Genomic DNA, 27,715 nt, shown 5'->3' with positions numbered 1-27,715 from the left:
TAACATGACAAAACTTGGACAATTTCAAGGGATTATCAATTATAATACACACAGGTGTACTCCATTTACTACTTAGGTGACTTCTGAAGGCAATTGGTTCCACTAGACTTTAGTTAGGAGTATCAGAGTAAAGGGGGCCGAATGCAAATGCATGCCACACTTTTCAGAGTTTTGTAAAAAATGTTGAAAACCATTTATCATTTTCCTTCCAATTTGTATTGGTCTAGCACATAAAATACATTTACGTTTTGGTTGTAACATGACAAAATGTAGAAAATTTCAAGGGGTATGAATATTTTTTCAAGGCACTGTAAATCATTTGCACAGACTGAAAGACTACAGAGGGGTGTGTTCTAGGCTAGAGATGGTGCAGGAAGTGGCTGGAAGGTACTCCGCCTATATTCAGACGGTCACATGATACAAAGCCACACAAACTCAGAACATCAGAGGATCTGCAGACATCAGAGCAACATGGTACAAGAGGAATGATCTATGCTGGGAGTGATCATTCCATTCAGTTCTAGTGAATAGAAAGTTGGAGTTCAGCTTTAAGATTTCAGGACTACAGAGGTAGGGCTGTCAGCTCAAACAGCTCACTGGATTTCTGTCAGGATCAACAGGGAATTTACTGTACGAGGACCCAAAAAAAAAAAATAAATAATGTACTGAAAGGTTTTTTTTTTGTTTTTTGTTTTTTTTTAATTTATGCCCACTCAAACTTTAAAACACGAAGTAACCAGAGAACAACATGACATGCAAGAAAGGGGTATAATATAAATAATCTTATTATAATACATCTAAACCCAAATCACTAAATCTCATAAGCTTTAAATGTGTTAAATCGATTCCAAAGCCTAAACATTTTTTACCATTTTGTGCATTAAGGTAAAAAATGTTTTGGCATCAGTATACAAAACACAGTTGTATAGCACAAACTGTAAAGTAGGCAAAAGATGACTAAGCAGTGTAATCTAATCAAATGTATTCATGAAAAAAATGGTACGGAATGATCAGAATGAAAAAAACAACAAATACCTTCCAAAAAGATTAAATGACACAAAACATACATACATACAAAAAGAATAAAAACAATCCAGGTAGTAATCCAGTATGAGGGAGAGATCAAACAATCGAATAATCATCAAATTAGAAATGACTCAAAAAACTTGTATCTGAAGTAATAAATAGCTGGTTGATTCCTAGAACAGCTTGTGAAGAAATGCAGTGTAATTGCGTAATTCAAGTTCAGGGATGGAATCTCAGCAGGTCACATCAAGACAGATGGAAGAAATGGTTTGAGATAATAAGGAATATAGTTCCTATGAATGCTGTAGATGATGATGAAATAAATAACTGCTAACAAGCTTACATCTAATATATTCAACAATCTTTAAAGGGAGACATTCCAAATATAATGATGGATGATAGAGTTGAAACATGATGAAATAATAGATTGTGACATTGCTGGAATAAATGATTGTCCATATGCATTCAGATTGATACGAGATGAAAAAGGTAGCTGGTAAATGGCATATAGCTATTAAAGCACATTACTAGTTAGTGCTCCTAATGCCGCCTACACACGACTGGACTTTCCGGCAGACTAGGTCCGCCAGTCTTCCCGATGGACTTTCGCCAGAGTTATGGCAGACTTTCAGAATGAACAGACTTGCCCTCACACAGACAAGTCCATTCATTTTGAACGTGATTCGGGTACGACGGGACTAGAAAAGGAAGTCAATCTCGCCACATTTATCGGCGAGATTGGCACCTTGCAAGCCCTGTCGCAGGGCATACCAGGCCCTTAGGTCTGATATGGATTTTAAGGGGAACCCCCTACGCTAAAAAATCAGGGTGGGGTCCCCCCAAAATCCATACCAGACCCCGATCCGAGCACGCAGCCTGGCCCGGTCAGGAAAGGGGGTGGGGCAGTGTGAGCGCCCCCTCTCCTGAACCATACCAGGCCATATTCCCTCAACATGGGGGGGTGGGTGCTTTGGGGGAGGGGGCAGCCTGCAGCCCCTCCACCCCAAAGCACCTTGCCCCACGTTGATGAGGACAAGGGCCTCTTCCCGACAACCCTGGCCGTTGGTTTCGGGGTCTGCGGGCGGGGGGCTTATCAGAATCCGGGAGCCCCCTTTAATAAGAGGGCCCCCAGATCCCGGCCCCCCACCCTATGTGAATGAGTATGTGGTACATGGTACCCCTACCCATTCACCTGGGGGGAAAGTGTCAATACAAAAAAAACACACTACACAGATTTTAAAAGTAATTTATTAGACAGCTCCGGGGGTCTTCTTCCGACTTCAGGGGTCTCTCCGGTTCTTCTCCGCTGTCTCTGGCCTCTTCTCCCGTTGTTTGACCTCTTCTCAGCGCTCTCCGGGTCTTCTGCCGGGCTCCTCGGCTATTTTCTATTCTTTTTCCGCTCTTTTGCTAGCAGTGGCCCGGTCTTCTGCTTTCTGTCTTCTTGTCTTCCTCCCTCTTCTCTTCTTGCGATGTTAACATGACGCTCCCTGGCTAGAATGCTCTCTGAGTTCTCCGATGTGACTTATATAGGCGGTGACCCCGCCCCTTATGCCGTCACAGTCTCTGGGCATGCTGGGACTGTGACGTTTTAGGGGGGCGTGGTCACCCGCCCCCTTATGCCATCACAGTCCCAGCATGCCCAGGGACTGTGACGGCATAAGGGGGCAAGGTCACTGCCTATATAAGTCACATCGGAGCGCTCAGAGAGCATTCCAGCCAGAGAGATCGTCGTGTCAACATCGCAAGAAGAGAAGAGGGAGGAAGACAAGAAGGCAGAAGACCGGGCCACCGCTAGCAAAAAAGAGTGGCAAAAGAGCAGAAGATAGCGGAGGAGCCCGGCAGAAGACCCGGAGAGCGCGGAGAAGAGGCCAAACAACGGGAGAAGAGGCCGGAGACAGCGGAGAAGAACCGGAGAGACCCCCGAAGTCGGAAGAAGACCCCCGGAGCTGTGTAATAAATTACTTTAAAAACCTGTGTAGTGTGTTTTTTTTATCGACACTTTTCCCCCCAGGTGAATGGGTAGGGGTACAATGTACCCCATACTCATTCACATAGGGTGGGGGGCCGGGATCTGGGGGCCCTCTTATTAAAGGGTCAACATCAACATAAGGGACAAGGTGCTTTGGGGTGGGGGGGCTGCAGGGTGCCCCCTCCCCCAAAGCACCCACCCCCCCATGTTGAGGGCATGCGGCCTGGTACGGTTCAGGAAGGGGGGGGCGCACGCTCGTCCCCACCCCCCTTCCTGACCGGCCGGGCTGTGTGCTCGGACTGGGGTCTGGTATGGATTTTGGGGGACCCCACGCTGATTTTTTCAGCATAGAGGGTTCCCCTTAAAATCCATACCAGACCTAAGGGCCTGGTATGCCCCGCGCACGCCGCAATAGGAAAATAATTTTTATTCCTATTGCAGCGAGCGCGAGATGCAGTACCCTGCCCTTGCGTCGTATCTGGTCCGTCGGACCAGCCTACAGACGAAAGGTCTTTCAGTCAGGAACTGATTTCGGCGGAGTTACGACTGAGAGATTTGAAACATGTTTCATTTTTAGGTCCGTGGGACTTTTGGGGAAAAAAAAAGTCCGCGGGAGCCTACACACGATTGGATTGTCCGGCGGACTCTGGTCCACCGGACCAAGTCTGCTGTAAAGTCTGCTCGTGTGTACGCGGCATAAGTGATGAATGGGTGAAACAGAATGGTTCCTGTAGATTAGCTTTCCTCACAAACGTGATATTTCCAACACTTCTCTCATTAGTAACTTATTGAAATAGTTCTTAAGGCATATCATGGACGTGTATCATAAATGGGAAGGGAGCAGATCAGTGGCATCAGTAGCCCTCTTTTACTTAACTGAGCCCTTCGTTCCAACCAGCGCTGTGCACTTCTGGGTCTCAGTGGCTTTGCTGGGGCAGCTCCCGCTGCTGTCAATCAAAGCCAGTAATGAGTGAGCGGAAGGCAGGGGTGAGTCTCACTGTCTGTGTCAATGGACACAGCAGTGGGGCTTGGGAGGGAGCACACACAAGTGCCCCCATGGGAAGCGACTTCCTATGAAGGCACTGGACAGAGGAGCGCCGCTGGGGGACACGAGAAGAGGAGGTTCGAGGTCGCTCTGTGCAATACCATTGCACAGAGCAGGTAAGTAGCAGATGTTAGGTATTTTTTTTAAATGCCTTTACAACCACATTAATATAATTAAAGTTGTTTTCAATCTAAATCTTCAGTTTTCATGAAACCCTCATTTAGTCAGTCATTTGTCATTGTCTCCAATGCTCTTGCGATATCACCCTGTCACAAACAACCTTGGTTGGAACTGCAATCGGCTAGGTAAACACATGCTGGAATAATTCACCGTTGCAATAAATCAGGAAGCTGGGCCTGAGCAATGATGTGCAGTCGACCATGGAGAGTGTGCATCTAACCAGGCAGAGAATGCAAGAGGCCGGAGAAGATTAGCACCAAGATGATAAAAAAGGTAAAAACATAGTATTTTATAAGAAAAAAAAAAAGGGGGGGGGGCATACGTAAAAAGGAACATAAACTGGCTTTAAGTAAAACCAACACTTTTACCTACTGTTGTTAGCAACATGAAGTTTAACACCTGACATCCTGCTAGTGCGGGGTCTAGCCCCTCAATTCATGCGGACATCATAGTTGTATATGGAAAAAAGGAGGAAACCTCCAACTGTACTATGAAAGCAGAGTTATCTGGTTCAAACTAGCTCAGAAGGAAGACTGAACTTACATGGGTCCTAATTTGACACTCTTCCAAATTCCTAATCATTAGAGGCATTGAAACTGGATAGAAGTGTTTTCATGAAAATGTACGGGGCTTGTGTTACAAGACCAGTATAAAATGTAAATCATGCTTAGAGGGTTATGCTTCAACACACAACAGAGAATAAAACTTGCTGCAAAGCTTTAAACTCTATGGGTTGTACATTATAAAATAAAGGCAACTTAGTCACCATGAGACATAAGCAACATGCAAGCAGGTGCCAATTGTAATAGTGGTGTACTGTAGTTTCTGCTTGGAACTGCTGGGGTTGGCGGACTTTGTTGTATCTGCTGTTTGGTTTGTGGAGCCATTAATGTGGGTTTCCCCTTTGGAAAAATTCTGAACTGGAACTATAATTTGAAGAGGCGGGTGGAATGTGGTTACTTTCTTTATCTTTTGCAATGCCATGTGGGTGTTGAAACCAAACAGTATTAAGAGAAGGAGTCATACAACCATACCATTTTATTTAGTAAAAGGATTTGCTGGTTAAGCAAATATTCTGGTTTGATTTACTGAGAGTACAGAACAAGAGTGAAATTCTTAACTGTATGGCAATGGGAAATGAAGTGTATGTCTATACAGTGCCTTGCAAAAGTATTCACCCCCTTAGCATTTTTCATGTTTTGCTGCCTTACAACCTGGAATTAACATGGATTGTTTGAGGATTTGCATCATTTAATTTACAATGCATGCCCACAACTTTGAAGATTTTTTATTATTTTTTTTTATTGTGAAGCAAATAAATAGGACAAAATAACAGAAAAAGTCAATGTGCATAACTATTCACCCCTCTAAAGTCAATACTTTGTAGAGCCACCTTTTGCGGCTATCACAGCTCCAAGTAGCTTTGGATAAGTCTCTATGAGCTTGCCCCTTACCACTGGGATTTTTGCCCATCCCTCCTTGCAAAGCTGCTCCAGCTCTTTCAAGTTGGATGGTTTGCGCTTGTGAACAGCAATCTTTAAGTCTGACACAGATTTTCTATTGGATTGAGGTCTGGGCTTTGACTAGGCCATTCAAACACATTTACATGTTTCCCCTTAAACCACTCAAGTGTTGCTTTAGCAGTGTGTTTGGGGTCATTGTCCTGCTGGAGGGTGAACCTCCATCCTAGCCTCAAATAACACACAGAGCGGTACAGGTTTTGCTCAAGAATATCCCTGTATTTAGAGCCATCCATCTTTCCCACAACTCTGACCAGTTTCCCAGTCCCGACTGCTGAAAAACATCCCACAGCATGATGCTGCCACCACCATGTTTCACTGTGGGGATGGTGTTCTTTGGGTGATGTGATGGGTTTGCCCCAGACATAGCGTTTTCTTTGATGGCCAAAAAATTCTATTTTAGTCTCATCAGTTCAGGGCACCTTCCTCCATACATTTTGGGAGTCTCCCACATGCCTTTTCGCAAACTCAAATTTTGTTTTTTGCAGAAAGTAATGGCTTTCTTCTGGCCACTCTGCCATAAAGTCCAACTCTATGGAGCATACGGCTTCTCGTCGTCCTATGTACAAATACGCCAGTCTCTGCTGTGGAACTCTGCAGCTCCTCTAGGGTTACCCTAGGTCTCTGTGCTGCCTCTCTGATTAATGCCCTCCTTGCTTGGTCCGTGAGTTTTGGTGTGTGGCTGTCTCTTGGCAGGTTTGTTGTTGTGCCATGTTCTTTCCATTTAGTTATGATAGATTTGATGGTGCTCCTAGGGATCATCAAAGATTTGGATATTTTTTCTAACCTAACCCTGACGTGTACTACTCAACAACATTGTCCCTTACTTGTTTGGAGGGTTCCTTGGTCTTCATGGCAGTGTTTGGTTAGTGGTGCCTCTTGCTTAGGTGTTGCAGCCTCTGGGGCCTTTCAAAAAGGTGTGTATATGTAATAAGAGATCATGTGACACTTAGATTGCACACAGGTGGACATCATTTCACTAATTATGTGACTTCTGAAGGTAATTGGTTGCACCAGAGCTTTTTATGGGCTTTATAACAAAGGGGGGAATACATACGCATATGCCTATTTCTGAAAAATAGTTTTATGTATATATTTTTTTAATTTTACTTCACCAACTTAGACTTTTGTGTTCTGATCCATCACATCTAATTCAGACAAATAAAAAAACATTGAACTAAAGGCTGTAATGTAACAAAATAGTTAAAAAGCCAAGGGGGTGAATACTTTTGCAAGGCACGGTATGTTTTTTTTTTGCTGAGTATTGGAGTGGGATGAGAAGCAGCCAGTTCAGGAGAAGAGTTGTGCAGGCCGGTGACAGAGGTTTTGTCTGAGGAGCCCACTGAGTAGCAGAACCCTCCTATGGGCTGGGGTGTGCAAGACCTTAAGAAGTATACAGCAGTTTCCCTCATTGCCTTTAGGCTGAAGTGAATAAATTGTAATGTGCCACCTGTGTTAAGAATTTTTGGAGGAAGATAGAGGTTTCAGGCCATTTCTTTCAAAATATTTATGTAGTCAGTGCCATAACAGGTTTCACTGGGGGGAAAAAAAAGTCATCATTCAGGTGTGGGGCCTAGAATAGCAAGCTGGTCTCTGGGCATGGGCAGGTGCCAACTCTCATTAATAGGCATCACCATGCAAACACTTAAAGAATTATTAAAACGGTCAAGTTATGCAGTTCCCCCATGCTAGTGGACCGCCCCCAACAAATATGTGACAAGAAAGCAGGAAAGCAGAAGAACCTCTGTTAGGTTATAGAAAGCTCAGGCCGCAGAGAGAGAATGGCATATATTATAGTACATCTTCTGATAAGACAGGAACTTACCATCTACAGTACAAGAACCCTCTGGAGGTGGCTTCTGGATGTAAGGTAATGGAGGACTATTCGTATCAGATATGTCATCATCATCATCCTCCTCCTCCATTTCACACACTGTTTGGCTGTTTGTGAAATCAACACTACCATTCTGAGTGTACCGTTGAGCATAATCCTTATCTAGTTCTTCTAATTTAGGCTTGACATCAGCACCTTATGATGAACAAAAACAATGATTATAGAAAATACTATATTTCATAAAAAAATAATAATGTCAACCATTATTCAGACAAATTCTTTGAAGAGGATTTGACACACTTTTCAAAGCTTTGATTGCAGCCTGCATACTTGGCTGCTGTAATAGTACAAGGGTTATTTATAGAAGTATGGGAAGGGCCAATTAACAAATATTACCATAATCATAAATCAGCTGTTTTTTTTTCCTACCCCCTTTTGTTTTTCCAGCAGGGGCACTTCATCTATCATGCAGCACCCTGTAAGGGTCCATTTACTGTTTAGAGGGGGAGGTTACAAGTTCAGCAATCCACCCCCTCCCCTTAATGTCCCTCCTCTACTGGGAGATGTGGCCAAGCCTACTGAACAGGCACACACTTAAAGAGTGAACAAGTCCAGGAACTGTGCTATTCCTGCACATAGTGGAAAATACATAAGTGGGATAGACATGGCTGGATCTAGGGGGAGGTTTTGAGGAGGGCTGTGCCTCCCCCATATTTCAGTTGTGCCCGCCATCCTCCATGGATGCTGTGCTCTTTAGGCTCCTTCTCACACTCCGACACTGCACATAGTCTGGGCACAGGCAGCACAGCTCCTCTCCACCCTTCTTCCCCCGCCACCTCATCTCACACAGCACAAAGCTCAGGTTGATTCTTCTACAGACAATCTCTGTTGGCAAAATGTGTAGCTGCCTGCTATGCTGCACAGCCATTTTTATCTGGGAACTTCAGGAGGTCAGAATTGCAGCACAGCAGGCAGCTACACAGTGTGCAGATAGAGGCTGTCTGTAAGAGAACTGATGTGAGCTGAGAGGGCGTGGAGAGGAGGGAGTGGGGATGGAGAGAGAGCACATAGCCCAGAGCCGACATTAAAAAGGAGAAAGAAAGAAGGTGGATCCCGACAAGATTGTCGGCATAAGAATCCAGAGAAGACGGTAGCCCATCCCACAGTTATTAGCCCTGATTTTTCAGAAAGGGTACACTTGACAGGGAGCTGGAAAGATTTAAGTAGTAGCAGCCCACAGGGAATAGTATGAAGCTAAAATAGGAAACCCATACGTCCCTTGTAAAGATACTGTACTTCTAAGATTAACAAAGTGTGCTAATGCCAAAAATTCTAACAATTATAGCTCACATATCAGCTTGGTAAAAACAATGTAAAAATTGTTTACTAGACATAAGCAAAATATTTTTATCATTTTTTTGTAGCAAATGTTACACACTATCAGGTTTTAGTGCCACCTGTGTCTTCACTGGGGATATTTGCAGTAACTTATTGTTCCTGTGACCCTACATAAAATGAAGGGAATAACAGTAAAGGATTCTCCACTAAAACATTTTATTGCCAACTGTGGCTCACCTAACTGTGGTCACTGGGAGAGGAAGTAAGAGAAATGTCAACAATGGACACACAAAGAAAAGAAACAAAATGGCAAATGCTTGAACCCTTCCTCACTCAATACTTTAAAAAAGGAAGGGGGGGGGGCTAGTTACAATTTACCACTTGATGCCAATAATCCCTTTAATTTATAGTTATTTCAATACACAACAGTACTAATAATGCTTTTCATGCTAGTAAATAAACGACTGCATAGCTAAACCTTTCTATGGTACCTACCTTCTGGAGTGAATGTGGGGTTGTCTGCATTGAGATAAAGCTGGGAGAACACTGGTCGTGGCACTACACTGTTACATCTTAGAGAGGCTTCTATTGAATTGTGAAGAGCTTCCTCGAACTGGGCAGATTTCAGCTGTCCTGCATATGCGTTCCCCATGACCTGTTAGAAGAAACATTGTCAAAATGTACATTTGAATTAAAAAATGAATTTCAACTCCAGGCAAGTAGCTAGATACAAAGCTTGACTAGACATATGGGATCAAATTTTGAGTACCCAGTTTTGTGATCCAGGCATCCCTAATAGAATAGCCAGGTCCTCAGCTTCTACTGCAACAGTCAACTCAATAGGCTAGGATTGTTTTTTTTTGGCCAAGGAGAAGCTAACAATGTCATTCTTCTGCTCATTTGACTTTCTTCTGTTAGATTTGTTTTAATGGTTTAGCACATGTGCACTGCAGTAGAGTCTGATTAAAACTATCTATGACCCACCAGCTCCCACTTCTAATGGGTAATCTTTGAGTATGTCTGACCCCTCCTCCTTCCACCCTGCTGCATTCTGGGACACACACAGAAGGCTTCACTGCCGGTTTCCCTCAGTGAAGATGCTGGCGCCAGCAACCAAAGCCGATTAAAGATTTGGTGCGAATGCTGACATTGCTGGATCCCTGGACATATTTAGTGTCCCTATGTTAAAAGTCAGCAGCGACAGTATTTGTAGCTGCTGACTTCATTTTTTGGGGGGAGACTGGAACGCCTCTAAAGATTCTGTAGCTGCCAAGTGCAGAAAGAAAGACTTTGTAAATATTGCAGTGTGATACATAACTGATGTAGGACTTGCCTGTTCCAATTACCTGTGTAATGTGTATTCTTACATGCAATAAAAATAAAGGGAAAAATAAGGGGGAAAAGAAATAATATATTTATATATATTAGGAGACATGCGTCTTCTTCCGAACCCAATATAGACATACATACATACATGCACGCAAAATGCGATTATTAATTTCAGTTCCATTTTTTGTTATATAATTTAATTTCTATGTTGAGGGACCCCAGAACATGACGTGTTCCAGGTCCCCCAATCCAAGCACTGCCTTCAGCAACTGGTTATACCCGTACATCGACTATTTGTGAAGGTTGGGCAGCCAATGACCATAGGATTCTGCTCATAAATTTTAGCAGCTGCCTGCTCTTCTCCCTCGTTATAGTATTTCCTTCATTCAGTTATTGCGGTCTGCCCTTACCTCTGTTGTAGAAGTGCAGGCAGCCTATGGCCATAGGGTTTTCCCCCTGAAATGAAATAAAAACAAAAATACAGAATTTTACGCCTGACCCATTTGCTCCTCTTCATATTCTTAAAAAGTTGGGCTCAGACTGCCAGATTCGGCAATGGCTATAATGTAGTTTTTATTGCAGCTCCAGATGGCAGCTAATAACTGCTGCAATCTGGAGCTGAACTGTCCAGCCACTTTACAATATTTGTGGTTACTGTCTCAAAAATAATACATTCTAATATTTCAAGATAAAAGCTGCCTAGTCTCTATTTCCTATATTGCAACCTAGCCAAGCTGTGACTTATTCAGCCACTGAACAATATTTGTTCCTATTGCCTCCCAGATAATACACTCTAATTTTTATTGCAAGATAAAACCTGCCATGTCTTTCTACAGTGAAAAAAGAAGCCCACAACAAACTATACTTCTAAACTGTTGTGACACTAGCCAATCTCTATAAAGTTAAATTGGTTGTAAACCTAGTTACACCACTTTTACCTACAGGTAAGCCTATAATAAGGTTTACCTGTAGGTACTAGAAATCTCTCCTAAACCTGCACAGTTTATATTTACCATATATGCTTGCGCTGACGTCATCAGCGCATGCACACTGAAGTAAGGGCACAATTGTGCCGTTTCTAAAAGGGCCCATGCCATGACTGGCGGCTCCAGCGCGCATGTGCGGGAGTGACATCACGCGACTCTGGCCAGTCACAGAGCCCAAGTCCACGGTCCCAGAATGAAGAGGGGAGAAGATGGATGCGGTCACCAGCGGGGACATTGTAGGCTTCGTTTGCAGGCAAGTGCAACATAATGGGCTAGTATGCTTTAACTTGCAGGGGAAAAAAAAAAAAAAAAAAAGAGTTTGCTTCCTCTTTAACGGATTTTGCTTTCCTATAACTTTTACATTTTTTACCTGCTAGTTCCACCATTCAATTCAATCCTATAAAAGAATCGGGTGTCACAGCAAAAACGAAGCTCCCCCACCCAAAGTTGTAATTGATCAGACTGAAGTACTGCTGATACATTTAAGTCAAGCTCAAACATTCAAAATAAGCAATGCCAGAAAACAGTGTAGCTATAATATCAAAAACACACCCCATAGAGTTCAATGGGGTGCAATTTTAAGCTCAGGTTGTGCACAAGATTCGACAAACCGCCTGGATAGATTTTCTCATTCCTACACCCCCACTAACACCAGCCAAACATTGATTAAAAGCTCAGCAGGGGTCATCCGAATTTTGTGTATGAGCCAGCTGGTTGTATACTAGTTGATCTATCGATCGATCAGTGTACAACCAGCCTGTTGGGTTTTTTCCTTGAACTAAAAACCCATTTGCAGTCTATGGCAATCACTGTAATCTGCCTGTGGGGAAGACTTCCTGCCAACAGAAATACTATAGCTCAGCAGGAGTGATTCCCCCATTCACATCAAATGTGTGGATGGGGGAATCAGTTCATCATTTTGTTCAACCTACTGGATTAACAAAAAACAAACAAAAAAAAAAAAAAGTAAGAATCATGTATGGCCTGTCTAAGTTAGGAAGATGGGGAGAGGGGGAAGTGCTCTGTAGTTCTCAGGGCTTTTTTTCTCGGAGAATAGGTGCAGAAACTCCCCCCGTCTGAGTCACCCCTTGTCTCTGCCCCTACCCACCGTCCCTTGATTCCACCCCCTACCCACCTACCAGTACTGCCCCTTTTAGAGAATACAGAACCAAGTATCATTTTGTGGTGCTAAATCATTTGTATGGAACATGTTAATGATAAAAAGAAAAGCAGTAAAATAGATCCCCTACAGCCAGGAATAGAATCCCAGCAATAGATCCCCACACAACAGACTCCCTCAGCAACAATGGACTCCACTCCAACAACAATAGATTCCCTGCAGCAACAGTGAACCACCCACAACAAAATATATCACACCCAGTAACAAAAGGTCTACCCAAGCAACATTAGACCCCCCCAGCAGCAACAACAGATCTCCCAGCAGCCAGCATCAATAGATCCTCCAGCAGCCAGTAAAAATAGACCTCTCCCTCAACAGTAGGTCCCTTCCAGCAACATAAGACCCCCCCCAGCAACAATAGATTCCCCATCAGCAACAATAGACCCTCACACAAAATCAGATCCCCACCAGAGACAATAGATCTCCCAGCAGCCAACATCAATAGACCCTCCAGCACACCCTATGCTATTACAAACATTCAGTGCTGGAGGTGCTGGAACTGTGTTCCCCCGTGTTCCCGCTGAAAAAAAGCCCTGGTAGTTCTCATAATTTCTGTCAGTGACAAACCTAGGGTATGTGAGCAGCACTGAGACTCTAGGACAGAAAGTGTGTGTTACCGGCAAAATTATCACCTGAAAACAGAGTAAAAAAAAAAAAAAAACAGCCACCACATCTGTCGACTGATAAGCTGCAGTGCATTAAATCTTTCTTTGGTTTAGATACACTTCAAGTTCTGACCCCTAATCTACAGTGCCTTGAAGAAGTAGTCAAATCCCTTGAAATTTTCCAAATTTTGTCATGTTACAACCAAAAACATAAATGTATTTTATTGGGATTTTATATGATAGACTAACACAAAGTGGCACATAATTGTGACATGAAAGGAAAATAAAATGATTGTCAACATTTTTTACAAATAAATACGGTACGTGAAAAGTGTGGCATGCATTTGTATTCAGCCCACTTTACTCTGATACCCCTAACAAAAATCTGGTAGAACCAATTGCCATCAGAAGTCACCGAATTAGTAAAAAGCTGTATGTATACTGAGATTTAATTACACACAGGTGTACTGTTTTGTGAAGCCCTCAGAGATTTGTTAGAGAACCTTAGTGAACAAACCACATCATGAAGGATAAGAAACAAGGAACACACCAGACAGGTCAGGGATAAAGTTGCGGAGAAGTTTAAAGCAGGGTTAGGTTATAAAAAAAAAATCCCAAGCTTTGTACATCTCACGGAGCACTGTTCAATCCATCATCCAAAAATGGAAAGAGTATGGCACAACTGCAAACCTACCAGGACATGGCCGTCCACCTAAAACGACAGGCTGGGCAAGTCAGAGAAGCACCCAAGAGGCCCATGGTAACTCTGGAGGAGCTGCAGAGATCCACAGCTCAGGTGGGAGAATCTGTCCACAGGACTTTTAGTCATGCACTCCACAAATCTGGTCTTTATGGAAGAGTGGCAAGAAGAAAGCCATAAGAAGTCCCATTTTCAGTTTGCAAGAAGCCATGTTGGGGATACAGCAAACATGTGGAAGAAGGTGTTCTGGTCAGATGAGACCAAAATTGAATTTTGACCTAAAAGCAAAAAAACTAAAACACTGCACATCACCCTGACCACAACTTTAGAAGAAAACCTGTTACAGTCTTCAAAAGACTTGATTGGGATAGAGGTTCACCTTCCAGCAGGACAACAATCTTAAACATATAGCCAGAGCTACAATGGAATTGTTTAGATCAAAGCATATTCATGTGTTAGAATGACCCAGTCAAAGTCCAGACCTAAATCCAATTGAGAACCTGTAGCAAGACTTGAAAATTGCTGTTCACAGACGCTCTCCATCCAATCTGACAAAGCTTGAGCTATTTTGCAAACAAGAATCGGCAAACATGTCACTCTCTAGATGTGCAAAGCTGGTAGAGACATCCCCAAAAAGACTTGCAGCTGTAATTGCAGCGAAAGGGGGTTCTATAAGGGGGGCTGAGTCAATACTTTGTAGAACTCCCTTTCGCTGCAATTACAGCTGCAAGTCTTTTTGGGGATGTCTCTACCAGCTTTGCAAATACAAATGCACGCCACACTTTTCACATATTTGTAAAAAATTTTGAAAACCATTTATAAAATTTTCCTTCCACTTCACAATTATGTGCCACTTTTGTGTTGGTCGATCACATAAAATCTCAATAAAATACATTTACGTTTTTGGTTGTAACATGACAAAGTGTAGAAAATGAATACTTTTTCAAGGCACTGTAAATGGTCCTTTTTAATTGATTGAATGTTGATACCAATCTCTACAGCAAGTCTGAAAATTAGCTAGGCAAACAAAATTTAAAAAAACAAAATCATATTACCCGGCAGAAGTCAGCCCTCGGTATGGAGCCCCATCTGTTAGTTGTAGGTGGAGATGGGGAATTGTGTTTAATACTGGGCAGGTGGTCAGCAAAAAGAAGCCAGGGGATATGTCACAATAATGAGCAACACAAGGCGAGATAATGAATCCGAGCTAAACAGGACAAACAAAGATTTGGTAAGTATGGAGGAGGCACGTGTGATGTGGTAAAGGACATCACAGGGGACTTGTCAGAGGACTCTTCAAACCTATTTGTTGCACAGCTGTTCGCAAATCCCAGCTTAATTTACATAAATGGCATGCCTGCTTAAAGATCTCCAACAGCTCCAGCAATGATTGAGATAAAGAGAGACTGGAGCTTTTCTTGGCCGTAGAGCTGTTGATACACTACATTACTGTGCTAAGTAACAATATATCAGTGTGAATGAAGGAGCATACATAGAGGGCTCTTCCATAAAACACAATACTAAAATTTACCCACACTGAGGTGCCAACTAGTCAAGATAAAGACATTGCTATCACTGCCTAGACACAAGAGTAATCTGTCAGACCTCAACATGCACAGCAGATGTCGGCCAATCTATACTTTACAGTTGAATGTGAATAAATCCATTTCCAAATTATCTGTTTTAACAGAATCAACTTAAGATGGAAGAAAGATTTCAACTGCTTGGTCACTAAAAACCACAGACTCTGGGATAGTAGTTCACCTGATAATTGTCTTTACCCCACATACAGAAAAATTACAGATTGTAGAAAAAAAGTAAAAAAGGAGAAAAAAGGACCATTGCCTGTATATGAAATGCCTAAGTAGCTACAACTTATTTCCTTAACCTGGCACAGTAGAAAATCGGCCCGTGTGCACAGAAGCCGATGTCACGCCCAGCTTCGGTCAAACGAGCATGCTTGAAAACCAGCAGCTGATCGACATCAGATGAGCTCTAGCACCCAATAGCTGACCTGTGTGTTTGGGGGGGCGGATGGGGTTTAAGCTGTGCCCCTGTTAGAACACAATAGCACAGTGGGGAGATCACTGTAACATTGCATAGTTAGGACAGCAACCTCCTCAGTTACCATAAGCAGCAGACATTAGCCTTTTTGCTGAGGTGATTGTTGAGAATTTGAATTTAGCGGCCGGCCACCAGACATCCCATCACCTGACGCACTGACAATAAACATATGAAGGATCTGAAAAGGACTGTCATATCCACAATGTGGAAGGGCAAAACATAAACCTGGTAAAGTCTCTGACTGGAAATCATAGATAATTGTCACTGTGTTCTAGAAAATAAAACCGCAGCCATGAACTATGTACAGAGTTTGCTGCGGTGCATTTTCAGGCGGTGCTGCCTGAATTCAGGGGAGAGAGGTTTTTTTTTTTTGTTTCATAATTGATATTTTGTATATGCATACTGCCCTTTGATTTAAATGGTTAGCGCAGCAAGATTGCACACACAATTTCTGATTTTCTTACACACTAGCAGCTTGAATATTTACTGTAGTGCAAATTACTTTCACACATTTTCAAAAACTAGGATATGCACTACTTTTTCTGCCGATCAGGAAGTTGTGAAACTGCATAGCAGGGAAATGCGCTGGAATCACACAGGAACGCGCACATAACTGTGAACTGACCCTGGCTCACACCTATAAAACAAAAGGAGGAAAGCCTACCAAGAGGGTCACTTCAGTAGCACACCACGGTTGAACAACATTTTTTTATTTTAGAAAAACGCACCATCAAAATCACAAAACAGCAAATTCAGTGAGTAACCTTCCAAAACAATATTAAAAAGACAAGGTTGTCATAATGAGGAAATCGCAGCTGCGCTCGCACCCATTAATTCGATCAATCACACTTCCAGTTTGGTCTATTATCTAAGAAATTAAATTGTTGGGCTTGTTTGACCTTGAAAAGATAACATATCAGTCCAAAGTTCCTTAGAACCAAAAAGGGGAGGTGTGTATGGAGTACACCTGTAAATTTGTGAGTGCTGGCTTGCAGATTGAGAATTTGTTGGAGCAATCCTGTAAAGAAAGTTTGATCACAATACATCAGTTACAGTAATTCCAAACTGATGGACAGGATGCTCACGGAGACATGGTTACCTGGCTGTTGCAGACTGGATATGTCAAAGATGAGTCGGGGGGGTCACCCACTTGAGGTTGGATTACTGGAAGAAAGTCCATCTGTTAGGAGGGAGGAGAGTGGGAAGGGAGAATCGAAAGCAGGGGGGTGAAAGCCGCTCCACCTGTGCAGCACTATCAGCTTCTACTGGTATCCCACCAGAGGAATGAAAAAGATATCACCACCTCCGCTGTCTCCACTGTACATCCACCTCTCACTCCTGGTTCCATTTAGTAAACCTCCAGATGCAGTGTACTGTGTACTGATGTATACTGCTATGATTGGCGTGTCACTGGCTCCAGGTTTGCCTCCAGTGGTGACTTCACCTCCTCCTCCCAAACTGCACTTGCCGTGGGCTGCGATCCCATGAACGTCACTTATATGCTGACATTACGCTGACGCATTTCATTAGCCAATCACCGCTAACTTCTTCAGAGCTTTTTCTACAATAAAATATTTTTATTCCACCGTGGCGTGCCACTGAAGTGACCTTCTTGGTAGGCTTTTGTTTATGCGTGGCTTGGTCACGTGGACTGCACCATATATGCTATGCCTATGTGGTGATTGGTTGAGACATAATTTATATGAACACATACTGTTTGACAGTCTAAACAGGGGATCCAGGCTATGCGAGTAGAATTTTTTCAAAGCCGGTTCACACCTATGCAGTTTGCTTTTGATCCAATTCTGCAGTGTTTTTTGCATTTTTGCACAAGTATCTTGCTGCGTTTTGTGCAAAAATGCCACAAAATCATGGCAAAATTGCAGCAAAAAACACACTACATGCTTTTCTGCTGGCTCTAAATTGAACTCCATGATTAAAGGCTAGGTTCACATCTGTGCAGGTGGTGCAGCTGCGGAACCTGAATACTAGCAGCCGCAACCACCCACACAGAATTGGGGGACCCGCGGGCGGGTGCCATTAATCCTAATGGCACGCCATGCCCACCTGGAAATCGCACCCGTACTGGGAACCTTGGTTCCTGTGTGGGATGAGTGTTCAAAAAAGAGTGCAAGGACTTCTTTCCTGCGGGGCACGCAGCCCATTCAGATGAATGGGCTCTCATGCCCACACAAATCATGGCCCGCATAGCAGCACAAGTGTGAACCTAGACTTAAAATACCGTAAGTCCCTAAAAGTCTTATGATTATTGGCCTATTTATATACATTTGTATACCCAACAGCCAGATCTTACAGATTTGGTTGTACAGCAAAAAGGTATCTAATATTTCTGTAAAAAAAAAAAAAATAGAAGTTGTAATACTGCACAGGCTGATTGAACAGATCTGCTAATGTTTCTGAATAGACCTGGCTGTATATGGCCAGTATGAAAAACTGGCTAATGACCGCCACATAATTGCCTAGTAATAGTTTACAGCTTATTATCAAATGATATATAAAAAGTAATACTAAATCTACAACACTGTCCAAACTGGGTGCATAGAAACAAAATGCATGCCAAAATCTTGAGAAATGGTACCCACCACAATACAGACATAAAATGTATATATACAAAATATAACTGGCTACACATAATGACAACCACAAATGAATATTTGTAAAACATACTTAATGATCTAATGCACTCAAGTGGAAAACCCAACTGAATTCAAATAAAAAAAATTGGATTTGTTGCGTCAAAGAAGCATTTGAGATAAAGACTGTTTGATGCCATCAAATCTATGGCTAATTGGCTTAAATATATTATATGTATGCTATGAATATGCTACAATTAAAGCAATCCATTTACCTTATAAAACAGTCACATGCCAGGGGTGAAACATGTCTTTGTCCTAAAAATTCCATAATTTCTTCTGCAAAGTAAACAGCACCAGGCTCTGTACATTCTTGCCTATGCTAACTGCTGGCACTTGGCATGCCAAATCCAGCGTACCATAAAGGCCAATGTGAACTGGAAGTGTCAAAATAAACATGCATACAGCAGAGGCAAAGGGACTGAACCATTAACCTTCCTAAACAAAACATGACCTACCCCACTAAGGAGACCAAAGAGTAGCTGGGTTTGATGAAGTGATGACTTGACAGGATTGTAGAATGTAGGACAACTAAAGGCTACTATAGTGTACATTATGGTTTGTTAAAAGTAAAAAAGATTAACCACACCTCACCTCTTTGTATCTAATAAAGACAAAATGGAGCGGATTTTAAAGAAGCCTTAATTGATTTTTCATCTACAAGAGCATTGACAATCTATACAGTGATGCAGAGCCAACATTGGAAAATTTTGAACCAAAAACTGATTAACACAGTGGGACTTTCATGATAATACAATGGTGCAAATCACTGACATATTAAAAAGTTAGTTAAATTTTATTCAAACCTCCATAAAAGGGGGGGGGGGGTACAGCAACGGCTTTCAAGAGGCGATACTGCCGCCTTCCAAATGCTGTTTTGCTTTTTATTTTTGGTTGTTTTTTTTCCCAGAATGAGGATATGGAATGGGATTACCACGCTGCAACTGCAAGTTCTATGGTCGAGTTGGACAGGCTAGGTTGACCTTGGCCCCTGCTGTCGAGATGCTTTGCATGTGTACAGCCCCTTCTAGCTCTATGTTCTCTTTTAGGTGTTCAGTAAAAGCATGATTCAACCACCAGTTTTTTTCACCCCTTTATGCAATTAAAGCTTTAAAAGTAACAATGTGGTATTTTGCACCAGCCATGACACAAGCAACAAGAGCAAATAGCTCAATAGGAAGAGAAGGGGGCTTAACATGATGTGTGCAGCAAACTGGAGAAGGTAAAGACTGGATTGAGCAGCCTAACACTTTCAAACATGATGAGGGTGACCTTAAAGTATCTCTAAAGACACAACCCCGCCCCCCCCCCCCCCATTTTTGAGAGCGTAGGGAAGGGTTAAAACCACTTTTTTACCCCATTAGGAAGATTTCCCTTCACTTCCTGTAAACAGGTAGGAGGAGGATATCTTTCCAATGTTAGGGAAAACCTTCCTTAGACAGCCATGACAGATCATGCATCTTCATTGCAAGATTTTGGTTCTATTGTTTTAGTGGCAACTCAAAAATGTTGATGCAAGCCAGCCATACATGGATCAAAATTCATCCAGTTTAGCAGCTACGGGACATATTTCATTCCATGTATGGGCTAGGTGGTTGTACACAAGTCGATCAATCAATTTATGTACAAACTAGCCTGTTGGGTTTTTACAGAACAATCAGTGCTGCTGGCAACTGTGATCATTGTATTCTGGTTGCGGGCAAGGCTCCCTGCTGGCAGAATACAATAGCTCCCTCCCATTAGGAAGATATCCCTTCACTTCCTGTCAAAACTGGATAAATTCCCCCACCCAGATAAGCAAGGTGGATAGAGGAATCCTCCCTGGTATGTATTCTGACAGTGGGGGCTCCTCTTCTGTCAGAGTACACTAATCAATGCTGCAGCCAATTCAACAAAACATTTCCAACAAACCCATTTGTTGATAATTACATTACAAACTGGAATGTCCACAGATTAAACAAAATTTGGCTAGTCCCCGTTGAACTGGCCAAATTACGATTAGTTTACGATCAGCTTAAATCTTCCCAACAAGGACACAGAGCAATAAAGATCTGATTGTGGTTCTAACACCTCAGCACTCAAAAGAAAAAAAAAAAAGAAAGGTCTAGCCTTTTGTTACGTCAACTCTTACTATACCTTCTGATAGGGGAACAGCAATATTCTGACAAATCCCCACTTAAGCGTGTTTTATAGATCATATATCTACCAATTATGAATTATTAAAACTGCCGATATTGCTTTTGACTGCATATTTTAAGAGCCGCTAATTTATTGTTGCACCTAATTTAACTAGTCAAATATTTAATTTTCGAACTGCAAAAACATGATGTACAGTAATTAGGCACTTTGTGTTTGTAGCATTAGGCCTTATGCATGTAGGATGTTTATTTAACTCTCCTAGAAGCCAGCAGCGTTTTTGCAGAAAAATACCTGACGCTTGAAAAAGGGTCTAAAGCTTTTACAAATTTTTAAGAGCTTTGAAAAAGGTGTGAAGCTCTTGGGCATGAAATCATTTTTTGGCCAGAATAAATAATTTATTCTAGCCATTGAAATGAATTACTACTTAAGTGCTAGGTTTTAGGCACGTTTAACAGCTTTTAGCAGCATCAAGCAGCATCAAGCAGTTTTTATGCCCAGACTCTGCTGCTCCTGGATGCACTGGAAGTGGGGGTATTTTCCCTGCCTCTAAAAGCTCCTGCCCCTAAATTCTGCTAAAAGCCTATGTGTGCATGGACACATGTGCTAACTTGCAGGGGTGTTTTGGTGGCAGGAAAAAAAAAAATGCTAGGAGCAGCTGTAAAAAACGTCCAGTGTGCATAAGGCCTTATTTGAAAACACTTACAAGGCATGCGTGTGTAAATGTTTGTACAGTAAACCTGTAGTACGACAAGCATGGACAGCCTGCTTGAAATGACCAGAAAGGGGATTGCAGTATTACCTAGAGTGTGACAGGATTTGCTTCTAAATAGTTTCTACCTACCTAAACTGGGCAGTATGTGACAACAGAAGCTTTAGACATATGGTAAACACAATTTACAATGAACAATGAGGTGTCTGTTTCGGTGAATGAAAAACAAGTACCCTCTATGCTTGTGTATTACAGAGACATATTAATATAGAAAAGCCTAGAGAATCCAGGTACAGACTAAAGAAGCATTTTAGTGTATGCAGTGTTTGAATAGATGAATATATTCCCATTTTAGCAGTCCATTCACTGTTTCTAAGAAGCATCACTAAACCCCACAAATAAGAGCTTTGAAGAACAATTATACTGTGTGGTTTTGTCTTTCTAGCCATTGTGTTACTTATTCACTATGTTGCTTAATATCTGACTAATGCACTAGGGATTGGCTAGATAAGAACAAGGAGTCAGGTGGCAGAAACCTCAGAAAGACTGTTGAAAAGGCATTTTCACAATATACACTTTCTTCCTCCTCCCTGCTACAGGGTATGACCTATGCTTTACTTCTTATATCCAGCAGCCCTTGACTGACAATGATTCTTTAGACAGTCAATGCTAAAAAGAAAAACATAAAATTCTAGATTCCCAAAGTTCTAGGCATTAGTTGAGCTGGAAATGTAGGACGGATGTCAAAGTTTCCAACAGCTGCTATGATTACTTATTGATTCAACAAAAAAACGGAGTGGGAAAGGCATCATCGCACGTAGAATCACTTCCCTTTAAAAAAATACCATCAGTGAAGCCATACAAGTAAAAAAAGTTCTTGTCCGGAACTTGCAGTTCTGAGGGTCTGGAATATTCAGTAACATTACATTAGGCAGTTCTGATTACTACAGCCAATTTGGGCAAAGGAAAGTGGATTTCCTTTTCATCTGTTGCTTCATTCTACATCAAGAGCACAATATTAACTGCAGAATATTTGGCAAAAGTTTATCGGTTTAACAGAAAAAGAATGACTAAGATAAATCAGTGCTTATAGCTTAGCATCGTAAAAGTTTTCACAAAAAGATCTACTAAAGAATTTAGAATTAACAAAATCCACTCTGTTGTCCTGTTGGCTCAGCCGTTTGAGGACGTTCAGTTTTGACGTGGGAAACCAAGTCAAACTGAAGAGGGCCACAGAAATCAAGGCCAACTTTCAGCACCCATGCCAAATGCAAGGTCCCTCAAGATTGCCTCAGGGAATCGTTCGTGTTTACCTCTGTATGGGAGATTTACGTCTGTAATAAATTTAGCTGACCCATGCAACAAATCCTTTAGTAGACCGAAATTACATTTTCAACAATCAAACTTTAAAGAGAATGCATGGCAAATTGATCCTACTATGGACAACTGGATGATAAATAACTGGGAAATAACAATCAGAAGCCAACAGTAGGCCATATACATGACATTTTCTGAACAACTACGCCTCTGCTTCCACTAGAGGAAGCGGACTACCTATTGTCTTATCTGGGTAGCACATCAATGCTGAAGAGACCTCACGGACTCTGGAATAAAGAAAATCACTGTACACCACAGGTAATGTTACATCAGGCCGATATCATGCCATCAAAGTGGTGCTGCTTAATCTACTGCATTCAAGTAACAAGGCATCACACTTAAGACATAGCACCACTTTAGTATCATGGTCCTGGACTCTCTCCTGCAATATGGTACTACTGAGGATTTACATTGTTGGTCTTTCTAAACTCTGGTAAAAAAATGGGAATTATTAGGGCCACCAAGAAGGTGAAAAGGTTGCCATTGTACACAGAAAGCAAATTATCCAAGTTTGGTCAAAAATCAGGGTTTCTCGACTAGGGTTCCTCCAGGAGGTTACTAGGGGTTCCTTGAGCAATAAGCAATTTCTGCCACTCAGATAAGTTACCACTGACACAAGCGATTTTTATAGATCTGTAAGAGGGCAATTCTTCTCAATGACCACAAGTGTAAGGAGCATTCTTTCCACTGACCATCACACTAACATATCATGAGTTGTAGACATAGTAATTTACAGCAGAGGTTCCCCGAGACTGAAAAACATACATTAAAACGTTAGCACCCACTTTGTCCACCTCTGTGGGGTTTCTGTTTTTCTGGCCACTGAGCACAAACTCAATACAAACCAGTACACTCGCTTTGAATAGTAGCAGAGTCACTAGGTTACTGTACATAGTAGTGGTGGCCGCTTCATTAGGGGTGCTGCACCCCTAATCCATGCTCCTGGCACCTAATCTACATGCAGGGTGCCGGACGCAAAGGATTTCAATGGGGTTTTGATTTTTTTTTTTTTTTTTTTGTTTATTAAGCACATGATTAGAGCCCGATACTCTAATTGGCTTCAAAAAGGGTGAGCCAGGGACGCAGAGCACTGCACCCTGAGCCCACCCAGTTGTGTGACAATAGCTCATTAAAATTCGCTATTGTCTACATGCTTCTCCTCCTGGCTAATCAGGAAGCGGGTCTTAAGACCGAATTAGCCAAGAGGAGAAGCAATCGTATTGGCCGGCCGGGAGCAGAAGCAGGGGGGAAGGCGTCGAGGAGGAGACACAGGGGGAAGCTGCCTGCTACCTAGATGGGATAAGTGTGGGGCTGGTGGGCAGGCGGACAGACGGAGGAGTGAGCAACGGGGGGTGTTCCCGTTCGGTCTGTTGGCGAATGTAGCACCAGCTGCCACTAGTACATAGGAGTACTTTTAATAATATTTAAAAGTAAAACAACTAGAGCAGCAGACACTGCAAAAAAACAAAATTAATAAACATTTGACAAGTTTAGCAGCAAAAATGTCTGCAAACATCCCATGTGCCAAGTCATGTATTAGGAGAATGTTATTCATCTGACTACACAAAATGCCCAGACTAAATTAAGTTTATTCATGGCTAGGATTCAGGTTACATGGCAAATCATAAGCCAGTCATGCAGATGCAACCTTTCCAAACCTGCAGCACAAACAAAATAGAATTAGGAGGCTACAACTGTTTTTAAAAAGGTATATCATAAGGATTAGTGAGAGGGAATCTAATGAAGCAAACAACCTTCAACCCTCTTACAAATGTGTAGACCAAGAATGTATGTGACCCAAGGACACTCTGATCCTGTTCAGCAGATAATACAGAACACACATCAAAATGGGAAACCAGCCAATGAAGAGGTTAAAATGAAAAGATAGGACAAAGTTTGTTTTAACACTGCCTTCTCTCAGAACACAAAGATGTCTGCTGCTATGATTAACCAAAATGTGCCCTCATTGTCATTGCTACTAAAGATTTTGGATAATGAACATTTCAGAATGAGAAAATCCCTGAAGCATTAGATGCAAAACTATTCCATAGTTTCCAACTGTCTCTGATTTTGAGCGATTGTCCCTGATTTGGAACAAAGTCCCTCTTTGCGCCCCATTTGTCCCTGATTTTGGTCTGATCTATATAGCTGTATATAAAATGAACTATTTATCTTTTAAAAAGTGTTTCCCAGTGCTAAACCTTTCATCCAATTTCTAAATGGCTGCATTTGTAAATGTCGATAGCAAATATAAAAGGAATAGTAGTGGTAAAAACGCACTTGTGGGTTTAACAAATCCTTTTTTCTTTGTATAATTCTCCTTTAAGGGGGCGTGGCAGAGGGTGTGTAATAGGTGTTCCCCATTACCAATAGGTGTCCCTCATTACCATCTCAAAAAGTTGGGTGGTATGATATTCAAGGGGGTAAATTAAAAAAAATTATCTGCTAACTAAGAAACTAAAACAAATCTGTCACCAAAAGAAAGATAAAGTCTCCAGCTTGGTCTCCTGTTCCACCTCCACTATTACACTAACAGGTGCTGGCCCTGTCCGTCATATTGTTTAAAGTGTAGAAAGAAAAATTCTGGCTGGCCGCCCCCGTGGCGTGCGGGCAGCTCGCTCTGTCATCGCTACGGCCTTAGGACACAGCTGATCCGGGTAAAGGACCAATCGCAGTGGCCATTTACCACACGATCAGCTTTGTCCAATGATGATCATAATGTAAACACAAGCTGGTTATCAGCATTCCCTTCCTCACGCTGACAGCGTGAGGAGAGGAGAGCCGATAATCAGCTTTTGTGAAAGGGACATCTACACTGATAGTCAAGGGACTGATTATCAGTGCAGCCCCAACCGTGCTGCCAATCAGTGCCTCCTCTTCAGCATCACCTATTTCTGCCTACCAGTGCCCCCTAATCAGTGCCCATCAGTTAAGGGAAAAAAATTACCCGTTTGCAAAATATTATAACAAACTATGAAAAACGCCGGCAGGGGAGACACCAACGCTGTTTTGTTTTTTTTGACAATTTTTTTTTTATTGCCCTTATTTTTTTTTTTTCCACATTCAGCTGTCAGCAGGGAAGCCTGCTGACAGTGGATGAGTCATTTGTTTTTATAGACGTGGCAGCTGGCTTCCAGGCCAGCTCCTTAACAGCCAGCTAATGTTAAAGATGCCAGCGGCCGCTGGCTCAAAAAATTTGCATGTGAACCGCATCTAAAAATTGCAGCTGCACCACTGCTTTGGAGATATGCCGTGAAAATTGAGGGGAAATTTGCACTGGACATATGTGAACCTAGCCTTACACAGCTGTCAAGAAAACCTTTTATACCCATCAGATGATTTACCCTCATCTTTTGCTCTTGTGACATTGCTTACAGCAATAGGAGTATTCATAGCTGGAAGGCTACAGCCCTAAACGTCAGCAAAACGTCCTGCTTGGATCTGAGGAACAAGTGCTAAACCAACAGTGTGCAAGAGGCCTAAAGCTTTGCCTGATGACAATGTCTTAAGAGTTTACGAAAAGTGCTTAATATACAATGCATGTTCACAATAAACCTACGAGTCACAATACAGGATATACAACAATATCTAATTTTATACCTACCTTTGTGGTTTCACTTGAGCAAGAGGACTGTCATGATTCCTTAGTTCTGGGTTTGTTAAAGGCTCTTTGTCATGCCCTGAGAATAAAAAAGGGACAAGAGTATACATTATAGGAAGTTCTGCCATATCATTATTGAAAAAAATGTCACCTTGATTATGGCCTTGTAGAAGAGGACACACGATTTTGCCACCAGTGTCAGAGTTATAATATGAATTGTGACTAGTTTAATGAATAAATGAGTGCCCAAAACAAATATTTTTTTGGGTGAAGTTCGGCTTTCATATACTTGACCTTAGAAGAAAGCAGATTCAGGTCTCGCATAAATAGTAGGTATAGCTATACAGTTACTTCTGAGCCAGAGAAAGCCCACATTAGAGCAATAAAGATCATTACCAATTAGGAATCAATAGGTCAGGCACTCAGACATATTAGGGTTTGCAAAGGACCTCTCTTTAAAGGACCTCTCTTTAAAGTTTGGGGTGTATTTACCACACAGTTCGGTTAAGACCTGAAAGCAACAAAAAGAACCTCTTCCTGGCCCTGTAAGGTGGTGGGTGTTTGGAGGCGGTTTGTGTAAAGACTTAAACTTGTAGTAAGATTATAATATATATATATATATATATATATATATATATATATATATATTTTTAAGCTTTTACCTACAGGTCAGCTAACCATAAGGCTTACCTGTAGGTACAATGATTATCTCCTAAAACTTACATCGTTTAAGAGATATTCACCTTGGCAATAGCCTATGCCGACCATGCGCAGTGACGATTTGCTTTCAAGGCATACAGTGTGACCTGCATGCATTTGAGTGCCATCATTGTGTCCCCAGCCAGTCATACAGCTGAGGCCAACGAATCTGGAGGGAAGACAGGGTAAAGATAAAAGCGCCAGGGAGCAGGGACACTGCTGCACTGGGGGACTCCATGTGCAAGTGAGTCTGTCATAATGTGGTAGTATCCGATACATACTAGTACATTAGGACTTAAAGTGAAACTAAAGTCTTGTTTTTCTTCTTTAAAAACAACATATTATACTTACCTGCTCTGTGCAGTGGTTTTGCAGAGCAGCCCTGATCCTCCTCTTCTCGGGTCCCTTATCGGTGCTGCTGGCCCCTCCCTCCTGTCGAGTGCCCCCACAGCAAGCGGCAGCTGTCCATTCAGACAGGAGTCGGCCTCTCTCCTCATTGGCTGACTTTGACAGCAGCAGGAGCAAATGGCGCCACTGCTGTGTGTCAACCAATTTAGGAGGGAGAGTCATGGACGGCCGAGGCACTCGTACAAATCTCTGGATAGAGATGGGGCTCAGGTAAGTATTAGGGGGGCTGAAGGTTTTCTCTCTTAATGCATAGAATCCATTAAGATTTAAAAAAAAAAAATGCCTTTAGAATCACTTTAAATCTGCAGGGGGCCTGATATTTTTTCCATTTCTGTTGCGATTTACTGCTGCT

At 42.1% G+C, this 27,715-nt stretch overlaps 1 protein-coding gene across 1 annotated transcript in view; it reads right to left on the bottom strand.

Moving 5' to 3' along the window:
* GREB1L (GREB1 like retinoic acid receptor coactivator) overlaps window positions 1-27,715 on the bottom strand; it is a 199,353-nt gene that overhangs the window by 89,476 nt on the left and 82,162 nt on the right. The window contains exons 2-4 of the mRNA XM_073631446.1: window positions 26,260-26,335; window positions 9,408-9,567; window positions 7,566-7,769 (exon numbers count right to left, since the gene is read on the bottom strand). Of these exons, the coding sequence (XP_073487547.1) occupies window positions 7,566-7,769; window positions 9,408-9,564 (361 nt within the window). The 5' untranslated portion in view covers window positions 9,565-9,567; window positions 26,260-26,335. The remainder of the gene's footprint in view (window positions 1-7,565; window positions 7,770-9,407; window positions 9,568-26,259; window positions 26,336-27,715) is intronic.

This window comes from Aquarana catesbeiana, linkage group LG05, assembly GCF_042186555.1.
Source record: "Aquarana catesbeiana isolate 2022-GZ linkage group LG05, ASM4218655v1, whole genome shotgun sequence".
Classification (NCBI taxonomy): Eukaryota; Metazoa; Chordata; class Amphibia; order Anura; family Ranidae; genus Aquarana; species Aquarana catesbeiana.
The sequence above is the reverse complement of the archived record's forward strand: the minus strand, read 5'-3'. Positions and strand labels throughout refer to the sequence as shown.